Genomic DNA, 23635 nt, shown 5'->3' on the forward strand with positions numbered 1-23635 from the left:
TGGCGATATCGCTTGGTCTCGAAAGCATAAGTCGTTATTTTACATTGTTAGAGCCCGTCAAACTATTTGTTCCAGTTCATCCCAATGCTTTTCTGTATCTTAATAGGTTGGAACAATCTTGCTGGGCACGCTACTTCTAATGATCATTGAATACATGGCTGTTGGTAGTATTCTTATTTATCTCTGCATACATAACATTACACATTCACGATCGAGCTTGACTTGCTTCTTAGGGTTTCTGGTCCAGTTAGAGCCGTCTTGCTATGGAGTGTTTGCCATTCAGGCATGGCAATTGATAAGATAGGGTAAATAGTCCAAAACTTGCTACTTCACTATTAGTAGGACGATGTCTTTTTTCTTCGATACAATCATTAGTCCGTTTATCTACATTAATGTACAATACCCTCCTCAGTACCCTCCTAGCGTTGTATTGAGCAGGCATAAACTCAGTAAACTGATGATATGATGCCGAATGCTTCAACCCTGGATCCTTGTGCAACTCGAAACAAAAGTCAGGTCTAATCTGCATGCTCAGAGAAGGATTCAACCGAAACCAGAGAGCACCTCTCATCAGTTCCCAATCGACTCGGCCCCATCTATCCCAGCCGAAGAGTGAAGCCCGCTCCCGTTTCGCCCGTGTCACTAGCAGCAGCCTGACCACCAAAGACGCTCGCAAAGTCCAGCTTCGGAGCGTCCTGGCCGCGCTTCGGCGCCTCGGGGGTCTCGCGACGTCTCCGCCTCTCCATACCTGCTTTAGACGGGAACGTGGGGAAAATCTCCTTGGGTTTGGGACGGGGGTCTTCGCGGAAGTACTGATGCGCAAGACATTCTTGGGTGGTTGGGCGGATGCTCGGGTTCAGGGCCAGTAGGGACGAGAGGAGATGGAGGCCGGCGTTTGTCAGGAAGGGGAATTTCGAGCGAGGCAGTAAGGGGAGACTGCTTGAGGATGAGTCGAATGATGAGGTGGGTGGAAGACGGAGGGATTTGGCGTTGGGGAGGGATCGGAAGCCAGGCCAGGATTGGGATGTTGGGGGACCGGTGAGGGCGAAGATCTTTTAGATGGGTTAGCTTTCCCGAGGTATTATGCTTGGTCTGGAAGACACATACTTTGGAGACTTGGTCGACTTCGTTCTTCCCTTGCAGTAATGGTTCCTTGGTCAGGAGCTCGCCGAATATACACCCGATACTCCACATGTCTACCTCCGTGCCGTACTTCTCGGCGCCCAGGAGCAGCTCGGGCGATCGGTACCACAGCGTCACGACCAGCTGGGTCAGCTTCGGAGGCGGGTCGCCGTAGTACCGGGCCATACCGAAGTCCGCGATTTTCAGCTCGCCGCGGTTGTTGATGAGCAGGTTGGAGGTTTTGAGGTCGCGGTGCATGATCCATTGCGAGTGGAGGAAGCCCAGGCCGGAGAGGACTTGGAGCATGAGAGTTTTGGTTTCGGAGGGGAGGAAGGGCTCGCGCATGTCATCTAGAAGGGTTTTGAGGTCATGCTCGGCGAAGTCCATTACTAGGAAAATGCTGTGTTGGAGAGATGTTAGCTGTGTTCAATTTTTTGGTTTTTCCGGGGGCACTGGGAGGAAGCGCATACTCATCCAGTTTATTCCCCATCACAACTTCCCGTAAATATACCACATTCTTATGGCGCGCTTCCAATAAAGTCTGGATCTCGCGAAGACCAGTCACAGGGAACCCGTCCGTCGCGTTCTCCATCTTGAGTTTCTTCAGAGCCACGACTTCGCCGGTCACGATGTCCTTCGCTCGACTGACCCAGCCATACGAGCCCTCTTCGATGTGATTTAAACGTTCGAAGTTGTCGACATGGCGGCAGGGGCCCCATCCTGGTCCCGGAAAACGCAGCAGCTTCGAAGGCACCTGGGATGCTTTCTCTTTCTCGCCTCGGGGATCGGCGAACTCGGGCAGCTCCTGGTCATCGGGCTCATTGGACAATCGTCGTCGTTTCTTGGGCGGCGCATCGACATTACCGTTGGTCTCTGAGGGGGATTGAGGCTGCGATTGCTGTTCCTCGAGCTGGCGTTGCTTTTCGGCTTTGGCGCGTCGTTTCTCTTCCTTCTCCCGTTTGCGTTGGGCGACGATAGCTTCGGTCTCGGGGTCGTCGTCGGCCCATCGGGACTTGGAGGACATAATTAGACCGAGCGACAGATTCCCGATCCCAGAATGACAGGAATTGGAGATGGGTCGTATGACGTGCTGGATTAATAAGGGAGGGGACGGGGGATTGAATCCAGGTGAAAAGGGCGGAGAAGGGCGACAATTGGAGGGATGACGCCGTTTGGAGATTTGGCGGCGGATTTCAAATCATCCCCCGCCTTCGCCGCCGCTTCGCCCTCGTCTTCCGTCGCTTCCTGCGCTCGTTCTTTACTTTCACGTTGCCACGTTCTTTTACTTTCATTTTCCTACTTTTTTTGAAGGAACCGTTCTTACCGTCTAATTCACATCATGATTGAACCTTTCCAGGTCGGTGGGCCCATGGATTGGTGGCGCATAGTCCCTCTGACTGACTGACGCATCCCGCACAGACAACCTTCGCGGTCCCGATGACCTGCGACGGCTGCGTCAAGGACATCTCCTCGTCCCTGAAAAAGGTTGAAGGTAGGAGAGCCTTTCCGTTCTCATCCGGGGAATCGATCCAAACATGATCAGAAAATTGATCGGTCCACTAGGAGTCAACAAAGTCGACGCGAATCTTAAGGACCAGCTCGTATTCATCGAGGGAACCGCCGCGCCGAGCTCTATCGTCACCGCCATTCAAGCTACAGGTCGTGATGCCATTCTACGAGGCAGCGGGACATCCAATAGTACGTGTGCACTCAGGAAAAAAGGTCTACTCGAGCCGCCGCCCAGGCTAACCCGTACGATGATACGTCCGTAGGCTCCGCCGTGTGCATCCTCGAAACCCACTCGAACACGGTCTCCAATAAGATCCGCGGGCTGGCGCGCATGGTGGAAGTGTCGCCGACTATGACTCTGGTGGATCTGACCATCAACGGACTGGCGCCGGGACAGTACTGGGCGACCGTGCGACAGGCGGGGGATATCTCGCAGGGCGCGACCTCGACCGGCGGGATCTGGGAGGCGCTGAAGTCGACGGTGCTCGGGACTGAGACGACGGCGACTAAGGAGCCTCGCGGGGTGTTTGGACGGGTGGATGTGGACGACCAGGGCCTCGGCAACGTGTTTCTGGACCGACCGGTGGCCATCTGGGAGATGATTGGGCGCAGTATGGTGGTGTCGAAGACGAAGGAAGGACCCTTCCGCAAGGACGACGCGGATACGCTGGTGGGCGTGATTGCTCGCAGCGCGGGCGTGTGGGATAACGATAAGATGGTGTGCTCCTGCTCGGGAAAGAATGTGTGGCAGGAGCGCCAGGAACAGGTGGCCCAGGGCATGGCGTAAAGGGGCCTCTCTTCATCTTACTCGATCCTCCTTTTCCATGAGAATGAATGAACGAATAAACGGATGAATGTACATAAGTTGATATCCCACGAGGAATGGAGACCCGCCAGTGGATCCAGGAACTTCACCTGACCAGGACGTATGCAGGCGCGAGATAAAAATACTCAGGCCCCGATCATTATTGGGTCAAGGCCCGCAGGATTTGCAGACAACGAACGAGTCCGAGGGAGCTTTGGCGTCGAGCGATGCTGCAAGCGCCGTGGTGGAGACGGCGAAGTTTAATGCCGTGATTTGAGTATACCAGGAGAGCGGTATACTTCGGAGGTTATTGAGGATACCTTTTTCTCTATAACACGACAGAGGGACAGTCCATAGTATTCTTGTTCTCTAGTATTTCAGAGGGAAACCTACTATTCCCAGTCTTATGAATATTCAATTGTATAGATCCAGGGGAATAGTAAATACTGTAGGTAAATAAGTCGAATGACGGGGGATGTGACGTCCCCTGCAGGCGCCAATCACTCGCCCGCTTCCCCTCTTCGTCGGTTTATTTTTATCTTCTTCTGCTGCTGCTGCTTCTTTTCCCTGTCACTTTCTCTCTCTCTCTCTCTCTCTTTCTCGCTCTCTGCTGCTGCATTCTCTGCACGCTAACTGTCTTGGTAGCGTCCCTCTTCCCTGTCTTCCCTGTCCTCCGATTCTTTTTTTCTTTTTCTTTTGTCGCTATTTCTGTCTCCCTCTACTAGTCTTCTACAGTATACCTACTGTGTACTCACTCGACATCCCACTTAGCATTGACCGCATTGACCCGGTCTCTATACTCATCCTTCAGTCCAGCCCTCATACTCGCCAAGTTCCTTCCAACACCCAAGAATCCACTCAATTGACCGCATCAACCCGCACGGAGGGATGTTGATCGGACCACGCCATTATCGGTCTACTATCTGCTTGTCATAACCACTAGCGTCCCATGCCTGGAGAATTGACCCCCGCGGTGATCTAATTATATCCCCAATCTATCTTGATTCTCTCCACCCAACTTCCTCATCCACCGCCGGCCATTGTCCTTGGTCCATCACAAAGTGGCATTTCCTCCATCCCCCTCTTCGGTGATTGCCATTCTCCCCCTCGGTGATTGACTATCACATTTCCCGATCAATCTGACAATCCTGTCGTGTCCGGCCCCCCCTTTTTTTTGGGCTTTGGGCTCCCCCTCCCTCGGCAGCTTAGGGCCTAGTTCCTTGGCCTGGTTTAATTAATATCCCTGCTCTCTACGTGGTCGGAAACAAAACGGTCCTTTTCTTGGCTGCCGGAGCAAATATATTTATTGACTCGCGCTGGCATCTCGTGTGACCTGGTCGGGCTTCTCCCTCGTTCAGCGGAGCGGTGGCTGTGCCTCTCGGGTGTCCCTGCATAGAATTGTCAGAAACCACTCCGTCGGGCTGACAACCGCCAGAACCAACCCTCCCCTGAGCTCCTCCTACTATACGGGTGGAGCGGAGACACGAATCCCTGGCAACAATGTCCCTGAAACAGGTATGGCAAGCAAATGGGTCTCATCTCAAGAAGACAGTCCTTGGTTAACGAGTGCGGCAGGAGATCGAAACGTGGGTGCTGGCCCTCGAGCATTATGACAGCCAGGAATTCGACGAGGCGCTGCGTGTTTTCACGGCCATTGCCGATACGTCCAGGATCTGTTTCAACTGCGGTGTGATATATGCCACCCTGGGTGAGCATGAAAAGGCGGTAGGTACGCTGGAGTCGCACATGTACCACCCAGATGCTGACGAAACGTAGGTCGAGTGTTACCAGCGTGCCGTCAGTCTGGACCAGTATCTCGCCATCGCCTACTTTCAGGAGGGGGTGTCCAATTTTTTGTTGGGCGACTTCGAGGAAGCGCTGGCCAACTTCAATGACACCTTGCTCTACCTGCGAGGCAACACCTCCATCGATTATGAGCAGCTGGGCCTGAGATTTCGACTGTTCTCCTGCGAGGTGCTCTTCAACCGCGGTCTGTGCTACATTTACCTGCGGCAGATGGCCCCGGGCATGCAGGACCTCGAGTACGCAGCCAAGGAGAAAGTTACGCCGGATCACGGAGTCATCGATGATGCGATCCGAGAACGAGCTGAGGTATGTCAAATCATCCAGTCAGACAGCCCTCAACTGAATGTAATTTCGGCTAGGGTTACACGGTGTTCTCAATCCCGGTTGGGGTGGTATATCGGCCCAACGAGGCGAAAGTCAAAAATCTCAAGACCAAAGACTACCTGGGTAAAGCAAGGCTGATCGCTGCTTCGGATCGGAGTAGTACGCCCACCGGTCATAAACGAACCCAGTCAGCGTTGGATAACCGGTTGGATAACCGGGCAGGTGAGGTTCCCCCGCACATCGCGGCCCAGCTGGCGCAGAAGCCGGCGGCGGGTCGGGGTCGTCAGCACTCTGAGCCGCCGCTCAACCGCAACCTATTTCCCCCTACGCCTCCGCCAGACCCGGACAAAGCCAGTACTGGCAGTTCTGCTGCCAGTCTCAGTCGGCCGGGATCTGTTCGCGCAGCACGACCGCCGCGGCTTGACCTTGATCGGCCGGGTGCCCATATAACCGGTCGAAATGGTATAGACCCCGCGCCGACGGAAAAGCCTCGGATTGGAACCACTCGGACGGCCTCTGAACCGCGAGGCCCTTCCTCTCGTCCCTACTCGCGCGGGGTCCCCAGCGGACCCTCCCCGACGCGGGGCCGACAAATCAGTCATCGTCGGGGAGGGAGCGATACGACCAATTTTCCGGTAGGAGCACCTCCAACACACGCAGACGACGGGCAAGGCTCGTATCCTTGGGCGCCGGCCAATGGGGGGCGGCGCGGAGCCCCTCGGCGGCAAGAGCGGTTCATTGACGAAGAAGAGGAATACGCCAGTGAGGCGTACGAGGAGGTCGGGGCGGCGGATGATGATTTCGAGCTAGTTGGCACGCGGTCACGACCACGATCCCCCGCTCGAAACTCGAGGCGTGCCGCCTCACGCCGGCCAGAAGTGCGCAAGTTTCGGGTGAAGGTGCACGCGCATGAAGATACCCGGTATATCATGATCGATCCAGCGATAGAATACGGCGAATTTGAGAGAAAGATTCGCGAGAAATTTGGGTTCAATTCTCTTCTGAAGATCAAGATGCAGGACGAAGGAGACATGATCACTATGGTGGATCAGGAGGACTTGGATCTGCTAGTGAGCTCTGCGCGAGAGACCGCTCGACGAGAGGGAAGTGAGATGGGAAAAATGGAGGTACGTCGTAACCCCCCTTCTGTGGAATCGAGTCCAACGGCTAACTCTTGGGCCATAGATCTGGGTAGAAGAACGCACGATGATTTGATGCCGGGGTCTGGAATGGCGTCTTGGCGGCGTTGCATTGTTATATGGTGTTTTGTTACATGTTTATACCCTTCGACGAGTGATGAATGCTGTACATAAACCGGAAATTCCTTGATAAGACGACAGTTCACAGGTCAAATGCTATATAGAAGTCCTAGTATCCTGGTTGTAGATAAGATTAGATAGATAGGGCTTGCAGATCACGGGACCGGCATTGTTGACAGCGTCATCCCGTTGGCATCTTCAACGTAGCTCCTACCCTTCTCCATCCATCCCCTCTTTTCCCACCACCACAACCATGACCGATCTCACCGTCGAATTCTCCCGTCTCTGCGAGGCGAAAGGCAGCCCTCCAATTCCACCCAACCGCTACCTCGCCGTCGACCGAGCCGACGAATTCCTGAAGGAAGCACACCGCATCGTAAGACTCACATTTCCCTCCCTCCCACTTCTACACCTACAAGATGAAGGAAGACCATCCACTTACTAACCCCTAATGCGTCCAAACCACAGAACTCCCACATCTCCTCCCTCCTCAAATACCTCCACTCCATCCGCCCCTCGTACCTCTCCATCACCGCCGCACCCCGTCACACCACCAATACCAGTATCAGTCCCGGTACCAGCACCACCACGCCATTGACTCGCCAACCCACCGACCCGAAATCCAAACCCCTATCCGACTCCGACCGCGATAACGTCGACTCCGAAACCACCCTCCTTCTGCATGGTCTCAGCTCTTCCATCTCCACCCTCTCTTCCGCCGAGTCTCTCCGTCGGGATACCCAGGCGGGGGTGCTTCGCAAGAAATACGGACACGGCGGCGCGGCTGCCCGGTTACTTTGGAAATGGGCCGGTGGGGATGCCTTGTCTAGCTCCACAGGGGACGCTGACGGAGAAGGGGAAGGGGATACGGGGAAAACAGATGAGCAGATCCGCGACGAGGCGCTCGAGAAGACGACTAAGGCGGTGCGCGAGAACGTGCTGTGGTTCTTGAGACGAGGACTCGAGGATGCCGTGAAGGTGCAGCGGGAGATGGTAGAGCGGCGGATTGAGCGCGTGCGCGAGAAGGAGAAGAGCGTGCTGTATAAGGCTGCTGGTGGTGCGGGCGCGGGTCGGTCGAGGGGACTTTCGTCGGCAGGTCCGAGTTCGAATCGGGATCAGAACCAGAAGTTGGATGCCGGCGAGGCGGCTTTCTATGATCGACCCTGTTCGACGATGGATGAGGCCGAGGTCAAGGCTATCGAGGCGGAGTTGTCGCCGGAACAGTTGCAGCTTTTTGCGGAGGAGAATGATTCCATGGTGAAGTATTATGAGGATACTTTGAGTAAAGTACAGTATGTCTTCCTTCCCTTCCTTCCCCTTCCTCGTGTATTCACTTGCAAGTAGAAAGACGAAGCGCAAGAGAGAAAGAGAACTAACGACCATCACCTCTCCAGAAACGCCGAAAAATCCCTCCTCGAGATCTCCTCCCTCCAACAAACCCTCGTCTCGCATCTTTCCACCCAAGAGGATTTCATCAGCCAACTCGCCACCGACGTGACCACCACGCAGACGAACATCGGACAGGGCAACAAGGAGCTGAAGCGCGCGACGGAGCAGCGCAGTCTCGCGCAGGCTGTGTTCTGGGGGTCGGTGGGGTTGTGTACGTGGTTGGTTATTTGGGATTTGGTGTTTTGATGATAAGCCAACACCATGAGCATAAGCACGAGCATATCTAGGAGGGGTTCTTTGTTTGCCTATCTATCTCCTTGTTGCATATTACCTATTACCTACCTGCCCTTTACTATTCTATAAGCTACCTATCTATCCTATCCATCCTGCCTGATACTCTCCATGTGCGTCTTTGATGTATCAGTAAGGGATGTGGCATGTTTATATTATTTTATCTATACCCTGTTTTTTTTTACGTTTTATGATTGGATTTCTATTTTCATATACTCATCTACGATACCAGTCAAACTTAAGTAATATAAACATATCTATTGATTTTTCACTCATGTAAACTATGATCATAAGTCGCTGCTAGGACGGAGATATCAAATGAAAAGGCCCCAAAAAGAGGGCCAGATGGCAAGAGAGATATAAGACAGAAAAAGAAGGGAAGAAGGGACACCGGACTACGACAACTCACGCACAACGCTATCTACTGCCTCGGCAAAGTAGTCTATGTTGTGCGTGTTGAGGCCGGCCATGGAGATACGACCGTTCTTCGTCTGTGAAGGGGTGTTAGTGTTGGTCTAGAGGCGAGGATCTAGTTTGGAAAGGGAAGACATACCATGTAAACGTGCCATTTCTCACGCAACAGCTTCACCTGCGACTCGGTCAACCCCGTGAAACTGAACATGCCGATCTGTTCCGTGATATGGGCCCACGTGCCCGGGGTTCCCTTGCTCTCTAGTCGCTGACGCAGACCCGACCGCATCTCAGCGATGCGACCGCTCATCGTGCGCAGATCAGCCTCCCACTCAGCGAAGAGGGCCGGGTCGTTCAGCACGCGGCTGGCGATGCGGGCACCGTAGGCCGGGGGGTTGGAGATCTCGGACCGCTGCAGGATGGCCAGCTGGCTGGCGACGTTGGCGTTGGCCTGCTCGGCCTCGGCGCCGGGGGCCGACACGAAGTGGAAGGCGCCGGTGCGCTGGCCGTAGAGACCGAAGTTCTTGGCGAAGGACTGCGCAATCACCAGCTCGAAGCCTTGCTCGATGAAGTAGCGCACGGCCCAGGCGTCGCGGTTCAGGTCGCCCGAGGCGAAGCCCTGGTAGGCGCAGTCGAAGAAGGGGAATAGGTTCCCTTGGCGCATGATCGTGGCCACCTCCTTCCACTGGTCCTGGGTAAGGTCCACGCCGGTGGGGTTGTGGGCGCAGGCGTGCAGCAGGATGACGGAGCCCGAGGGCGCGGACCGCAGGGCACTGGTCATGCCGGCGAAGTCGAGGCCCTTGGTCTTCTTGTCGAAGTAGGGGTAGTCGGCGAGGGTGAGGCCGACATTGGTAAAGATCTGATGGTGATTGGCCCAGGTGGGCGAGGAGAGGTAAATCCGGGGTTTAGGGTTTGCGGGGTGGAATTTTTGGAGGAAGAGGGCGCCGAGATGCACGGCACCGGTGCCGGAGATGGTTTGGAGGGTAGAAACCTGGAGAGAATTAAATGATGAGCGACGCTGTTTTGAAGGGGTCTGGTCGTTAGAACAGGGATGCTTACCCGGTTTTCGCGGATTGCTGGGCTGTCGGGTCCAATGATGACTTTCTGGGCGGCCGAGGTGAATCCGGGCAGACCCTTGATTGAGAGGTATTCGTTGTCGTAGCCCTCGGTGCGAATCAACTCATCGGCCTGACATCGAATAAACCATGATTAGAAGATGAACCTCGGCCTACACATGAAGACTCGGGGAATTTCTCTACCTTCTTGACGACGGGCAGAATCCAGGGCTTGGCGTGGTCATCGCGATAGGCGCCGATGACCAGATCCACCTTCTTATCGTCGGGATCCTGACGAAACGCTTGCGCCAACCCAAAGAGCGGATCCTCGGGGGCGGCCGACACGACGGAGGTGGAAAAGACGGAGGGACCGTTGGAACCCATGATGTGCGAAGAGAGGGAGGCGAGACGGTTACGAGCGGAGGTAGCGAAGGAGGAGGATGAAGGAGAAGAGGAAGAGGCAGGCGGCGACATGACAAAAGGAAGTAAAATAATTGGGGACGGCGATGGGATTTATTAATAAAAAATAAAAATGGAGGGGAAGGGCAGGTGTCACACCACCGGAGAATCAGTCCAGGCGGTTGCTGCTTGCGTTCACCGGGAATATTCAATAATCCCAAGAGTCCAAGACAGAAGATTCCCTCGTCGGTCTCGCAAGGGAAGAATTATGACCCAAGCAAAACGCAGATGAAATAATCCCGCAAAAAATTGGAGGCAAATTCCCGCAACAGGAGGGGAAAGTTACCTAATTGATTGCCGCGAGGGCGATGAGGGGTTGGAGAAGTATGGAGTAGCTGTAGTAACAATAGTAACAATAGTAACACGGTAACAGGAACTAATCGCTCTGGATTCCCCCGGATTGCGAGTTGCCATTGAATATAAATAATTTATACAGACTCAAAATCGTCCAACTGATCCGTGGCAGATGCTTGAGCCGAGGAAGTTCAAAAGCTCTCGAGAAATCCCGAGATCCAGGCATGACGACATTCACATGATGCCGCGCAGCATCACGTTCTCCTCGCCTTCTTGGGGTTAAAACTTCCCCTGTGCGGAGAGTCCTTACGGAGTACTTCTTTCTCTTTCGTTTTCCCCGAGAGCCTCGAATGGGCTGATGCTAACCCAAAGGACTTCAATGCGGAGACCATGACATGATCTCCTTCCTCCCCATTACCTCATCGGGTCGCCTCAGGCCCGCATGGAATATTCCACTCGGTCCCAACCCCTGGTCCCAGTATCTTCACTTCTCGTCTGTAGTAATTCAAAATAAGACCGTCACCTCTTCAAACACCTCCAAATCTCCCAAATCTCCCGATTCATCCAATTCAACGCTCTCTCGTACTGTGTAAGCGTTCGCTTACCCTCAATACTCCCACCACCAACCACGACGGACCAATTACTTCTTACTATTTAAATCTCCCCGGGACAAATTAAGTAAAATACTGTAGAAGTAAATAAATAAAACCACGCCCGATGGGAATTTATCCGCGCCCCCGGACTTATTCCGAACCCTGTCTTTTTTTTATTTTTCTTCCTCGGTTTTGCTTTTCCCTTGTGCGTGATTTTTTGTTTTATCTTGTTGGTGGTGATTTTAATTTATCCGGCTTGTGCCTGGCCTGGACTTCGAGGCCGGGCCGGGCTGAATGTTCATTTCCCATTCTCCAATCCCCCTTCCCTTCCCGTTAATCAACAATATTTTAGAATATTTTAACAAATAGAATATTTTATGATTCTGATTTTCTGTATCTCTTTATGCATGTATGTATCTACAAATCTGCATTCTGGCAGGCTGTGGATGGCAAAGATACTCTGATCACTGTCTCTTTCCTTCCTTCCTTCCCTCTTCTCGAGGGTAGAGAAATAATCGGCTATCTTTGTGTCAATGATATGTGCGTACAGTGGCAGGGCAGTCAAAATTATTCTCGGAAGGTGATAACTACGTAATGATTTATTCTCCCCCCGCCTCCCGGGTTCTGTTTGTTCTTCCTTCTTCCTCGAGGGTCCCCCGACTCCTTTACCCCACGGGGTGTCCACTTCGGGAAACTCATGCGAGGGGCTCGCCGGATTCCGGAACCCGCCTTCGTCCCTGGAGAGGGGAGGCTGCACTTGCCGTTTCGGGGCTTGCTTCCCGGGGAGTCTTGCTTGCCATCTTACCACACATACCTACTGGCCTACCAGGTACACAGTACCGGTTAGTGAGATTATGCCGATGCATCTGTATCTGTATGTCGCAATATATACCTAGAATGTAGCAGATAGGAGAGATGTACATATGTGCTCCGATGCCGTCCAAACCGACCAATCAGTCTTTTAACCCCCTATAAATCCTGTCAAACGCCGTGTACCCCGTCACTTCGTAAATTCATCGCATGAAAACAAGAAAAAAATAAAGAAAAAAAATATTTAAGCCCAGAATCCACAAAGATAATAAAGATAAAAGCAAGAATGAGAGAAAAAAAAAATGTCCAACCCAGTCAAGGGCGCGAGCCTGGCTGCGTACAACTTCCAAGCCCTTCTATGCAATATGTGCTCAATGGTGAGTTATGCACTGATGTCCCACGGGAATCGGAAAGGTTCAAGTCTCGACAATCGAGTTGTACAGGCATATCATATGCTTTCGCGCGCTCGGAACGCACGCTCACCCTCGGGATGCCTCGCCGCCGTCTTCCCCATGCGCGCGGGTTCGGATGCGGAATTTGTCCTTGAGTCGTGCTGTGAGTCGGCTACGTCGCCGCACTTGCTCGTCATTGTCGGCATTCTGCGCGTTCTGGTTCGCTTCTTCTCGAACGCTGCGAAGGGCGGCCAGTCGCTCCTCCACACTCGCATCGCGCATCCGGCGCGCATTCAGTGATCCGTGGAGGTAGTTGCTGAGGCGGTGGTGTCCACGCTGATGCGAGGCGTCGGCAGTCGACTCGTTGGTTGCTTGCGCCGGTCCTTCCGTTGACTCGTCACCTTCGCCCGCCTCGTGCTCACCCTCTGCCTGCGTGGGATGAAGGTCGATTCGGCTGATAAATTATTAGTCCATATCTCAAAAGGAGATCGAAGCACACATACCAGAGAGGACAGGTTCCCGACACGTTCACCAGCCACGGGTCGATACAGTCCGGATGGAATTGATGGTTGCAGGGAAGCACGCGCAGGTCTTGGCCCTTGACGAAGTCATCAGTACAAATGGGACACGAGTAATTCGGTTGTTCGTCGCCTTCCGTTCGTTTCTCGGATATCGTGGCCTCCGGCGGGGAGTTCGGGTCCTTGGGTTGCGCTTGAGCAACCTCCGTACCATCGGCTGCCGTTGTCGTCGCTTCCCGCGTTTCAGGGTTCTGTCGCACGCCGTCCTCAGATTCCAGGGACATCTCCACGTCGCCCTTGGCGGCATCCACCTTGGGATCGTGACCGTCGCCAAACTTGACAATTGGAATCGTCTCTAACATCGCCCTGGCTATCCCTCGAGCTCGACTTTGTCGCGGTCGTCCGGCCGTATACCGCGGTCCGTAGCGTTCCGGATGTCTGTGTGCTCGGACAGCGCCGGTAATGATAATGGCCAGGAAGAGCGCTGTAATGATACCTGTGATGCTGTACAGGATGATCATGGCTGCCACATATGTCAGTTAAGGGGTCATGTACCTGGGAAGAAGCGACCTTACCCGTGTTCGGGTTGTCCGACGAGCCGCCCCCTGTATCCTGGGTCTGGGGGGTCCCCGACATTGTGAACGACATATCGGGTACTACACCGACGGTGGCGTTGCCTTCGGATGTGTAGTTGTCTTTGGGCGAGCTCAGCTGGGTCTTGATCTGTTTGGCAAAGTCCGGATTCAGAAAGGTGAAGACGTAAGGATACTGGGCAGCATCGGCTTCGTTGGAGCTATAGTTGCAATGATGTAATTCAGAGCTATACAGGAGAACGGCAGATGCTCTCTGTTTAGATGTGACGACGTTAGAAACGGTCGAGCTAGCATCCAAGTTTCCCGGATAGTCGGACTTGTCGCAGCTGATGAAGGCGATATCACTACTATTTAATTGTAGTGAATTGGCAGCGTTGACATTCACCAACTCTCCTTTAAGGTGAAAGTCCTATAGGGATGACGTTAGCAAAGGAGTTGGGCATCTTTCGGGCCTAGACCGAGCGTGTAAGATACGACGAACCGAGAGTTCTCTTCTGTCCAGGCTAACCAGGGCCGGGGTCAAGGGGGCGAGGGTGATGTTCGCAGGTAACTGGATCCGGGCACTCTGCAAGTGAAATCGCACTGAACGGGTCCAGGACAGATCGCGGGAGTTGTTGGATGGCAAGACAGTCCAGCCGGATGGGTCAGCCGCGTGAACGGTCGTGGAGAGCGCGAGGAGGCAGAAAAGAGAGGAAAGGGAAAAGAGGAGAAAGGAGAGGGGAGACGACGGTTCTTGTCTGGGCCCCATCGGAAAGAAAAAAGAAAGAAACGAGAGGGAAGGAAGAAAAACCTAAAATAAAAAAGCCAAGCTGGGTTCCCCACGATGACGAGGCTTACGGAGATGGCGGAGGGTATGGGGGAGCCCGGAAGATCATTAGTCACAGATCTTCACCGGGGGAGGGGGGGGAGGAAGGAAGAGAGGTATGCACACAAGATAGGGAAACAGGAAACGACAGTAAAAAAATTATGGGGACGCAGGTAAAACCACACGGTAAGGGCCAACCCAAAGCATGGGCTTCTGATATCACGGCGCAGGGCGATTACTGGCGGCTACAAAATTGATGCGATCGTCGACTGGAATTGATTGGAAGAGTCGGGTGGGAAGTGGATTGGCAGCAACCGGGGATCAGGATTTGGAGGAGGATTCAAGAATCCAGAAAGACCGACAACGGGGCAAATTTCCTCCAAGACTGGCGCGCTGCAGTCACAGACAGGCCGGTGGAGTGGGCTATGTCAGAGCCAAATGTTGGGCAGGGCGATGTACCAACCACCGAGGTACACACGGTGTACAGAGTTGTGGAGAGGGAGGTTTCCAGGGTTTCCGCAGTGCAAGACCCAGTATGTCTTGTGGATTGTCACGCAGGATTAGACGATGGAGGTGTCAGTCGTATAGAATCGAAGTTGTGCATACCAATGATTATTGCTTATGCTTCGGATGCTGCTGGAGCCGCTACTGCTGCGGCGACGGGGTGACGACGACCGAACCTCCCGGGCTATCCGGAAGAATCGGGCGGAGAGAAGAGAAGAACGAGGAGAAGAGAGTGTGAGAGAGAGAAAGCGCGATCGAGAGAACGAGCAGGCGAAGCGAATACGAAGTTACGGGTACGGAAGGAACATGTCAGAGGGGAGGAGGGGAGGAGAGAAGAGAGAGATGGAGAGAATAACGATTGTTATGATGGTGAATTGGGTATTGACAAATTTTATCCGTCCTTCAGATTAGAGTGATTAATATCTATGAAATTACCATTTTCCCATCGTCGTACCGTCACGGGAGGCCGACGATCCGCGACGGATTGGGGCGTTTTTGCCAGGCGGCCGCAACCGATCGACAGGGAAAAGATAAGCTGTCCGACCATTTCCAATTCAATTGATCATCATTGACGATACGGATAGCCATTTCATTGTGGAACTCTGTCAATCGATTGCGGACTCTCATCATTCCCATGGATTCAGAGATTGATTGGAAATCCGCAGCCCGTCGTCGCCACCGTCGCGCGTCCAAGCGTCCAAGCGTCTCATCTATCTGACGGAGGGATTTCCATTGCGACTAACGAAGTAACGAGTCTTGTGCGGGGTTGATCCTTGGTAGGGCCAGCTGGCGTTTGGACGGCAGGCGATCTGCCCTCGTTATTTAGTCCGGCCGACGTTCATCCTGCCATGAGGAGAGCGAAAGCGAGAGAGCGCGACAGCGAGAGAAGACAGCAGGAGAGATGAGGGCACCTGATCCCCCGGTCGCTCTCGTTGCGTCATCCACGAAACTCTGTTTGCATCTGCGTCCTCGGTACCGGGCTCGTTTTCTATCGCTTTTCATTATGAAGACAACTGCTCCCTTAGTTCGACTTGCTCGTTTCAAGAGCAAACGGAGTACGGTGTACAGGATGACCGACAGATGCAGTGGTTGAATATTTTTAGTGTGCCAGCGAAACCCAACCCCGTATTTTCCAACGTGGGATTCAATCGTTGAACATAAAATCCGATCGATCGCGGCCCTCATGACTAATACGCTCGCTCTCTTGCTCAGCCACACTTGGCCGTGTCCGATCGCTTTGATGTTTATCTCCATCAATCTATAACTATACAATAACAATGGTAGATCCCACCGGTCGATAGCAGTACGGGGTACACAACGTACATACCATGTACTGAGTACCTAGGGACGGACAAATCCGTGGAAAACGGATTCCATATCCCCTCCTCCGTCGATCCTCTCTCGGTCGCAAGGCACTAGGAACCCGATGACCCCGGCAATTCTCCGCTTCCCCTTCCAAGTGGAGACGTGCCATCATGATTATTGTCTCATCTTGTCGTCTCCGGAATCGGAGCCCGTGTCTTATCGACCTATCGATCAACCTTCCGCATCCATTCCATTCCGCCTCGTCCTGTCTAGCCTCGCGCGATCGCGATTAATGGTCCATTCTCCTTTCTCTTTATTTTATTCACACGGCAAGATGATTGAACAATGGTCTTCTTAACCCTCAAGAGTGACGGTCTCGGAGTTCTGTCCGTTCTCCCGTCAAACCCATAGATTTTTCCATACTTGATTTAACTAGCGCTCGTCGCGTCGCAAACAAACCCTCGACGATGGTCGGCGGTCGGTGATCGGTGATCAAGCATCGTCGATGAAGGTTTGAATTAACCCATGTCTGTGTCAGTCGTAGGGCGGACCTTCTTTGGAGAGAGAAACCATGACTCGATCTATTTCGACAAATACCTAGTTCAAAGAAGCAAGATGCAAATACTAGGTCCATTAATTACCTCTCTCTCTCTCTCTCTCTCTCTCTCTCTCTCTCTCTCTCTCTCTCTAGTCTTGGAAAATCGTCATGAACCTGTGCTACCTACGATGACCGAGTAAAGCCGTCCACGGATCTCTTTCCCATCATTCTAGATCTAGACCCTCCTCCATTACGTCAACCAAGGCGCTTCTTATCTGGGGAAGGTTTTACGGGGAGTGACAAGAAAAAAAGAAAAAAAAAAAAAAAAAATAGAAGAGAAGAGAAATAGTAAGATGAACAGGGCATCAGGCAGTTAGCCTCGAGATCATGTGTGACCCCAAACCTGTCCCGCCTGCATCCTTGTCCGACCGCACCCCATACCAACCCCGGAATACTAAAGCTTGGCAAGGGTGCTTGACGGCGGGATGGAAATCGCAAAAGGAAGAATGAGAGGCATGAAATCGGTCACTTGGGGCCTTGATGTGATATCATGGACACTTGTGATTCAGCTGAGACACCTGCATGTAGAGGGAGGGGGGAGGAGCTCTGTCAAGCGGATGCAGCTGTCGGGCGACGGGATGGCGTGGGAGAGAGGTCGAAACATGCGCCCCCCTTAAGTCTGTTCAGGTGTAACATCGAAGGGCCAAAATCGATCTACGAAAATCCTACAGGAATATTGAACCTTGTTGATCGACGGGGAATCTGAGCCCTAGCTAGCTAGGGAACCACCCGTAGAGCACATCCCTCTCCCTTCAGATGGATGGATGGATGTATACCTACTTGTGAACTCTGGTGACTTCCATAAAGAAAAGACTTGAAATGTCCGGGATGAGGTGCCAATCATGCTGGAGGCAACAGGGAAGCTCTGTTCTGTTGTACGGCGTCGCTAAGTGATTCTGTGCCACCGTCTGTCTTATGTATTGAACCTTGCGAGTTCAGACTACGGAGTATGGTTTTATAGTTTGAGGTTCATAATAGGCTTTCGATCCTGTCGTTCCTTTCTTTTCTTTTCCTTCTCTATCCGGTGTCTTCTTCGATCGTGACGGTTTACCTGGAGGAAATGGTTTCATACCAGGGTCGTTAAAAGGAGACTCAAGAGCAAGCCAGATCCAGCAGAACAATCGTCGAATATTCCACACGTTTAAACGGAGAGGGTTGTGCCCTCGTATAAATAGGCAGGTAGACGAGCTATACGGAGTAACTTATAGATCTAGATTATAAATAGTCACGCCCAACCAGTGGAAGGACCGGTCGGTACCAAACGTCGCGGGCGGTCCAGTCCTCGAGACGCCGAAATCAGATGGACGATAGCCCCGTCAGATGACGGACGATTGGCGGACGGCCAGGTCGAGACTGTCGTGGCAGCAACACTTGGTCCGTGTGTCCATTTTCTGACAGGAAGAGACCAGGAGGGATCAAGGTGGGAGAAACTCAAAAACGCCCACGGTAAAAGAAAATCAATAATTAGAATAATCAATAATCTATTGCGAAAGAGAGAGAAAGCTCAGACGATCAAGTGGTCGTGTTTCGATGGAACGTGCTGCCGCCAATCCGGTTGCACTTGGCTAATTCTCGCATCTTACCTATCCAAGAGAGATCGATGCTCATATTGCAGGTCATTTTTAGAATCGGAACCAACCGCCAGTTGAGGGTGGTGTGTGCGTGGGTGTCTTGGTGACTGCATACACCGATCCATGTTGGAAAGAGAGAGAGAGAAAGAGGGAGCAATAAGCCGAGTATTAGGTACTTGTACCTGCTCGTCCAGCCAAATATGCGAGGTGCCTTATTGTGGGTACACTGTACATATATAATAGTATACATAATAATACTAAAGGGCAAATGCTCAGGCACCTCCTTGTAGGATCCACTGGAATCCTTTGGCTGGTCAACAGACCTAGTCCGGACGTCTTGAGATAGGGAAAGCCGGGACGACTGCTGCAGACAGAACCCGAAAGAAAATCATCATAAAAATCCAGGGGGGGATAATCAGAGGAAATAAGAAAGAGAAACAAGTTTGAAAAGAAAGATTATCGCCTGCATGAGTCAATGCAGACGAACAAAGAGAACCCGGTGCAAAATGGGTTTGAGCCAATCTGGAGGTGCTAGGGCCTTCATGGATTCGATAGACATTCTGCTAGATCACCGGGGGGCTTACTGGGGACTGGCGACCATGGCTGGTGACTATGTCAGATGCCAAAGTCCCTAGGAAAACTAATTTAAAAAATAATAATCATAATAATAAGAACAATATTAAATAATGATGATACTAATAACGATAATAAAACAAGTATGACAGCCAGTCATTCCTAGACAGAACGTCCAGGAGGCCGACAATCTTTCGGAAGGGTGGTGTGATGCTCGGGATATTCTCGCCCCTCTCGGACCTTGCCCTCTCGCACCCTTCTCCCCCGTTCCTTTATCTGACCTGGGATCAAATCATCCACGGAGGAAGAATCCCAAGGGCGGCGCATCGAAGCCAGGAGAGGAAAACACTGTGTGGCAGTAAAGTACGGGCCATGGAATCCTAGCAGCGGGTAAGAAAACAAACCAGTTACCAGATAACACAGCGAAAAAAGCAAAGAAAAGTAACGCCATTCCAGGCCGAACCAAAATTAGCAGCCGTGCCCCCCATAGGCCGCCACCGTCTAGAATACTTATCCCGCTGCGCATCCCCGCCTCCATTTGAGGCCTCGAACACTGAACGACCAATAGGTCCATCGCCAAGGGGAGCATGATTGGTCCAGCGGGTCAGGGAGGCGTGCAAGGTTCCCTGTTGAGGGTGTCAATGTTTCTTATGTTGCCGCGCTTTTCTTACCGTTACAGGGCCGAGGCTCCCATCGACTGAAGAGTCTACTACCTAAACGGACAGGGGAATTGCTCTCAGAATTCACCCCAGGTGTAATGAATGATTGAAGGAATCTGGTCCGGAGTAGAGAAACAACCTGGTAATGAAGAAGAAAAAAGAAAAGAAAAGAAAAGGCAGGAAGGCAACCTAAAATGAGGAGAGAGAACAAATCATGATTAATTAATTCATTAGGAGAGGGGAGGGGGGGGAAATACTCAGAAACCCCAGAATGCTATATCACTGCGCAGAGGAGGGAGCTTTTTTTTCTCCCTAAATTTTTTTTTCTTTCTGTTCTTTTTCTTTTTTTTTTCCTTTTTATTTCCCAATATTTTTTTCTCATTGCTTTTTTTTTTCTCCCCAAGGTACGTACTGTACAGACAGAAGAATAGGGAAAAGTACTTTTCTCGTCTAAGAAAAAAAAGACTGCTTGCTACTGTCTGTGTTTTTTCCCTCTCTTCTCGCTCTCTCTTCCTCTACCTTTCTACTCCTACATGTTTGACTTTTCTGCTGGTGATGCGCTTTTTCCTCCACCCCATCTCCCTCCTCTGCCTCCTTCTTTTCAACCTCAGAATCTCAAATTAAAAATCACGATGTGTCTATTCTAGCGGGGCCACCCGTTGCAGTACAATCCACCATGCAACAACACCCCCAGGAGGACCCGATAAACATCCACTTCCGATAAACCACCTGCAAAAGAATAAAGAAGAATCAGACCGTGCGAATTCTCTGTCCTCAACAAACAATTCCATCAACGTCGTTCGACATCGTTTCATCATCTATTCATTCTTTCATTCATCTATTCTATCTATATCCATCCATTCTTCGCCCACCCCCTTGAAGCGAGCCCTCGTAACGCCAGTCAACGTCCTGTCTTCAAGTTGCCGACCGAGCCCCCTGACATGAGCGCTTCGATGTCCTCGCGCTGCATTTCCCCCTTCCACCTACTTCAGCTCCCACAGCCAACAAGAGAGAGTTGCCGCTTTGACTCTGCACCACCGCAATGTCCCCTCAGTCCCTTGCCGTCCCAGCGGCCCCTCCGCCGGCCGACGACGATCAACTCGCCATCAGCTTTTGGAGGAAACGGTACGACAAGAGGCCCCTTTCGGCGTGAGTTCTCCACTTGTCTTTTCTTTTTCCTGACTCGTATACACTCCCCTCATATTAAATGCTCGTTGCCACTCGTCTTGGGAGGTGTTCCCGCCCACATCTCTCTTGTTTACTTCACCAGCTCATCTGATCGCACGGATGATCTGCGTCACCTCCACTTTTCACCAGGTGGTCTACGCTCTGCTCCACCACCGGGTTGACTTTCGGTCGTCCAACTCTTATGATTCATTTGATCTTTTCATGGCGGATCGAATTGAAACACGTCCCGACAAGATCGTACTAACCGGACTTTCCACAGAAATTCTATAATCGCCAATCTTGACATCGAATACAACGAACTTGCTACAACCTGGAAACTCTTCCAGGATAACCTTCCTCCCGAAGATCAAATCAAATTCGACCATCGCGCCCAAACCGCCGACGATGTTTCGGCAGTCTTGCAGAGCGTGCAGAATATCTGGATGTCCAGTTCCAAGCAACGATTGTTTACGGCCTCCATGAAGTACTGCCAAAAATTTCGTGACACCTTGGAACTACATACCGTGCTTCTGAACGCCCTTCCGAAGAACGAATACTATATATCCCTCTTTTACGGGGCCTTACAGTCGCTGATAAAGGTGGAGTAGCATGTTCCCCAACTAGGACTGTTGACATGACTGACCTGGTCGGAGCAGGCGTCTGCGAATTACCCGAGAATCGTGGAGGGTCTCATGCGGACCCTTTCCAAAATGAACAAATCAATCAAGCCGCTAGGACAGGATGACACCGGCCAAGCCGGCCTCTCAAAGGATTCGATTCTTCATATCGCCCGATTCTATTCGATGGCATTTTTCATGCTTGGGGAGATAATGGATTGGTATGTGCGGAACTTGAAGTGTCGTCTGTTGACGAGTTTGAACCACGACCTATACTCGGACCTTAGTGGGCTTCTTTCGAGGATTAATCGCAGAGCCAAGGATATCATGCGTGCAATGCCCGATGAAATGGACCTGGACGAAGAGGACAGCTACAAAACACGCAAGCCGCCTATCCAGGATTTCAAACTGTGGGAGACCGCGAGATTCAGCCAAGTCGGCCTGCAAAAGCAGGCTCGTCGATATGCGGCGCAAAATGCCATCACCCGTCAATTAATATGGGAGATACAAAACAATGCATGGGAGCGTCTCGGCATGATGGCCGAGAGAGAGAAGCTCCTTTCGAACATGTTGGAGAAGGCCAACCAGCGGATGCGCCCCGTGAACCAGCAGAGTAGTGGCATTGCCTGCTTGACCATTACCGCTGCGCAGGACTTAGGTATGCAGGACGGTTACCTTGGGATAGACCGGCGGTCGGAACTAACAGTACCATCCTTGCAAGACACTTCCAGGTTCAAATGGTCCCAAGGGTTCAAGCATAAGTATACCCGGGTTGAACTGCAGGTCGCCTCTAAACATCTGCAGGATTTCTTCGATTGTGACGATCAGGTAGCCGATCTTGAATCGGACGTGGATGTGATTGCGGAAGATAGTATGACGGACTCTTTGCACCACTGGGCCACTAATTGCCATTCCCAGGTCCTCGCCGTGGGAGGCTCTCCGTCCGCGGCTTTTCTGAGCCCGGTTGCCCTCATTTCCGCCTGCATCGCCAATTTCGCCCGTCAAGCCAAATTGCCCGTCATCTCCCACTTCTGCTCCCTGCCAACCAAAGTAAGAGACGGAATGACACAGTGCGAGCAGAGTCTTATCGCGTTGGCGTACAGTTTAATCCGACAACTGATCGATTGTCTGCCACCCGTATTAGAAGGCCATGCGGCTTGCAACCTGAGCACGGACCGATTCAGTCCCTTGAACGGCACTCTAACCTCTTGGAAAGAGGTGCTGTCGTTGATCGATATTCTCTTGCATTACGCCCCGCCCCTCGTCGTATGTGTGATCGATGGCTTGGATAAGATTCAAGATGCATCAACGGATCAGCATATTCGGTCTCTGGTCAGAACTCTCCTCACCAACACTCGACATCAGACCGTTCAGATGCCGAACGGCACCGAGAGCCAAAGTGTTTTGTTGAAAGTCTTGTTCACCGTGGTGGGACGACCGAGCTCGCTGGTGGAGACGCTGTCTGAGAATCGACTTATCCTGAGTGAATCGAACACCACCGACGAGGTGGCCGCCGTGGATCAAGCTCTAAACCCTGACGTTGGGGTTGTTATGATGAATGCATGAATTGTCAGCGAGTCGGCAAGCGAAATCGTCTATATATCCATATTTTTTTTTCTCATCCGCATTGACATGGCCACACTTTCTTTCTCATTTTCAAGGCTATTTCTTTCGTTTCTTTTTTCGGGTGAAAATTCGGGGCATTAATAGAATTGTGCGCAGGCGGGGATTCTCTTTAAATACAACTCTTTGATTGGCAGACCGATTTGGCTTTCTTAAGTTCTTTAGTAACATCTTTCCCTTCTCTGTTCTGGCTTCTCTTTCATCTGACATTGCCTTTGTTTTTTTCATACTTGTGACATTTTGCCATTCATCCATTGCGGAGGCATTTTCCAATCAATCTTTGTGTTCCAAGGATAGGCACACCCTGCAGCATTTCTTGTATGTATCGATTTGGATCGCACTTTGGCTGGGGTGGCCCCAGCTCCCAAGCCCGTTTCTGACATGATTACCTGTATATGTGTATTAATATCTCTAGTCCGTGATGATGCAGAAGTACATGTTTTATACTCTTCCCCGGGTTTCTGGCTGGTTCTTGGCAACCCCGGATTTCGGGTTCCGTCTGCACGTGGCCCACCCACCATTGCAACCGAATCTCTTCCTGTCCCTGTTTGTGCTTCATTCTTGACTCGTCTCCTCTGGATCT

The 23635-nt window shown here is 52.0% G+C and overlaps 7 protein-coding genes across 7 annotated transcripts; 4 read left to right on the forward strand and 3 right to left on the reverse strand.

The window, feature by feature from the left end:
* Positions 1-596: 596 nt before the first annotated feature.
* Positions 597-2146, reverse strand: KD926_011406 (Pkinase-domain-containing protein; the record flags this gene model as incomplete). The annotated part of the gene is made up of 3 exons (XM_053103685.1): positions 597-1052; positions 1108-1522; positions 1593-2146. The coding sequence occupies 3 exons, from the start codon at positions 2144-2146 to the stop codon at positions 597-599; spliced, it is 1425 nt and encodes a 474-aa protein (XP_052952955.1).
* Positions 2147-2461: 315 nt separating this feature from the next.
* KD926_011407 (copper chaperone CCS1) lies at positions 2462-3418 on the forward strand (the record flags this gene model as incomplete). Its single annotated transcript, XM_053103686.1, has 4 exons — positions 2462-2479; positions 2542-2614; positions 2686-2820; positions 2895-3418. The coding sequence occupies 4 exons, from the start codon at positions 2462-2464 to the stop codon at positions 3416-3418; spliced, it is 750 nt and encodes a 249-aa protein (XP_052952956.1).
* A 1518-nt stretch (positions 3419-4936) lies between these two features.
* On the forward strand, positions 4937-6781 carry KD926_011408 (putative PB1 domain protein; the record flags this gene model as incomplete). Its single annotated transcript, XM_053103687.1, has 5 exons — positions 4937-4951; positions 5012-5161; positions 5213-5548; positions 5602-6693; positions 6752-6781. The coding sequence occupies 5 exons, from the start codon at positions 4937-4939 to the stop codon at positions 6779-6781; spliced, it is 1623 nt and encodes a 540-aa protein (XP_052952957.1).
* Positions 6782-7078: 297 nt separating this feature from the next.
* KD926_011409 (putative SNARE protein (Ufe1)) lies at positions 7079-8460 on the forward strand (the record flags this gene model as incomplete). The annotated part of the gene is made up of 3 exons (XM_053103688.1): positions 7079-7201; positions 7294-8117; positions 8220-8460. 3 exons carry the CDS (start codon positions 7079-7081, stop codon positions 8458-8460), a joined length of 1188 nt encoding a protein of 395 aa, XP_052952958.1.
* Positions 8461-8900: 440 nt separating this feature from the next.
* KD926_011410 (aspartate aminotransferase) lies at positions 8901-10445 on the reverse strand (the record flags this gene model as incomplete). Its single annotated transcript, XM_053103689.1, has 4 exons — positions 8901-8996; positions 9059-9907; positions 9976-10104; positions 10149-10445. 4 exons carry the CDS (start codon positions 10443-10445, stop codon positions 8901-8903), a joined length of 1371 nt encoding a protein of 456 aa, XP_052952959.1.
* Positions 10446-12606: 2161 nt separating this feature from the next.
* On the reverse strand, positions 12607-14378 carry KD926_011411 (RING-H2 finger protein; the record flags this gene model as incomplete). The annotated part of the gene is made up of 4 exons (XM_053103690.1): positions 12607-12973; positions 13023-13560; positions 13613-14039; positions 14112-14378. 4 exons carry the CDS (start codon positions 14376-14378, stop codon positions 12607-12609), a joined length of 1599 nt encoding a protein of 532 aa, XP_052952960.1.
* Positions 14379-20687: 6309 nt separating this feature from the next.
* Positions 20688-22995, forward strand: KD926_011412 (uncharacterized protein; the record flags this gene model as incomplete). Its single annotated transcript, XM_053103691.1, has 3 exons — positions 20688-20794; positions 21093-21411; positions 21469-22995. The coding sequence occupies 3 exons, from the start codon at positions 20688-20690 to the stop codon at positions 22993-22995; spliced, it is 1953 nt and encodes a 650-aa protein (XP_052952961.1).
* Positions 22996-23635: the final 640 nt, after the last annotated feature.

This window comes from Aspergillus affinis (assembly GCF_023601865.1).
Source record: "Aspergillus affinis strain CMG 70 chromosome Unknown NODE_95_length_147632_cov_85_268117, whole genome shotgun sequence".
Taxonomy (NCBI): domain Eukaryota; kingdom Fungi; phylum Ascomycota; class Eurotiomycetes; order Eurotiales; family Aspergillaceae; genus Aspergillus; species Aspergillus affinis.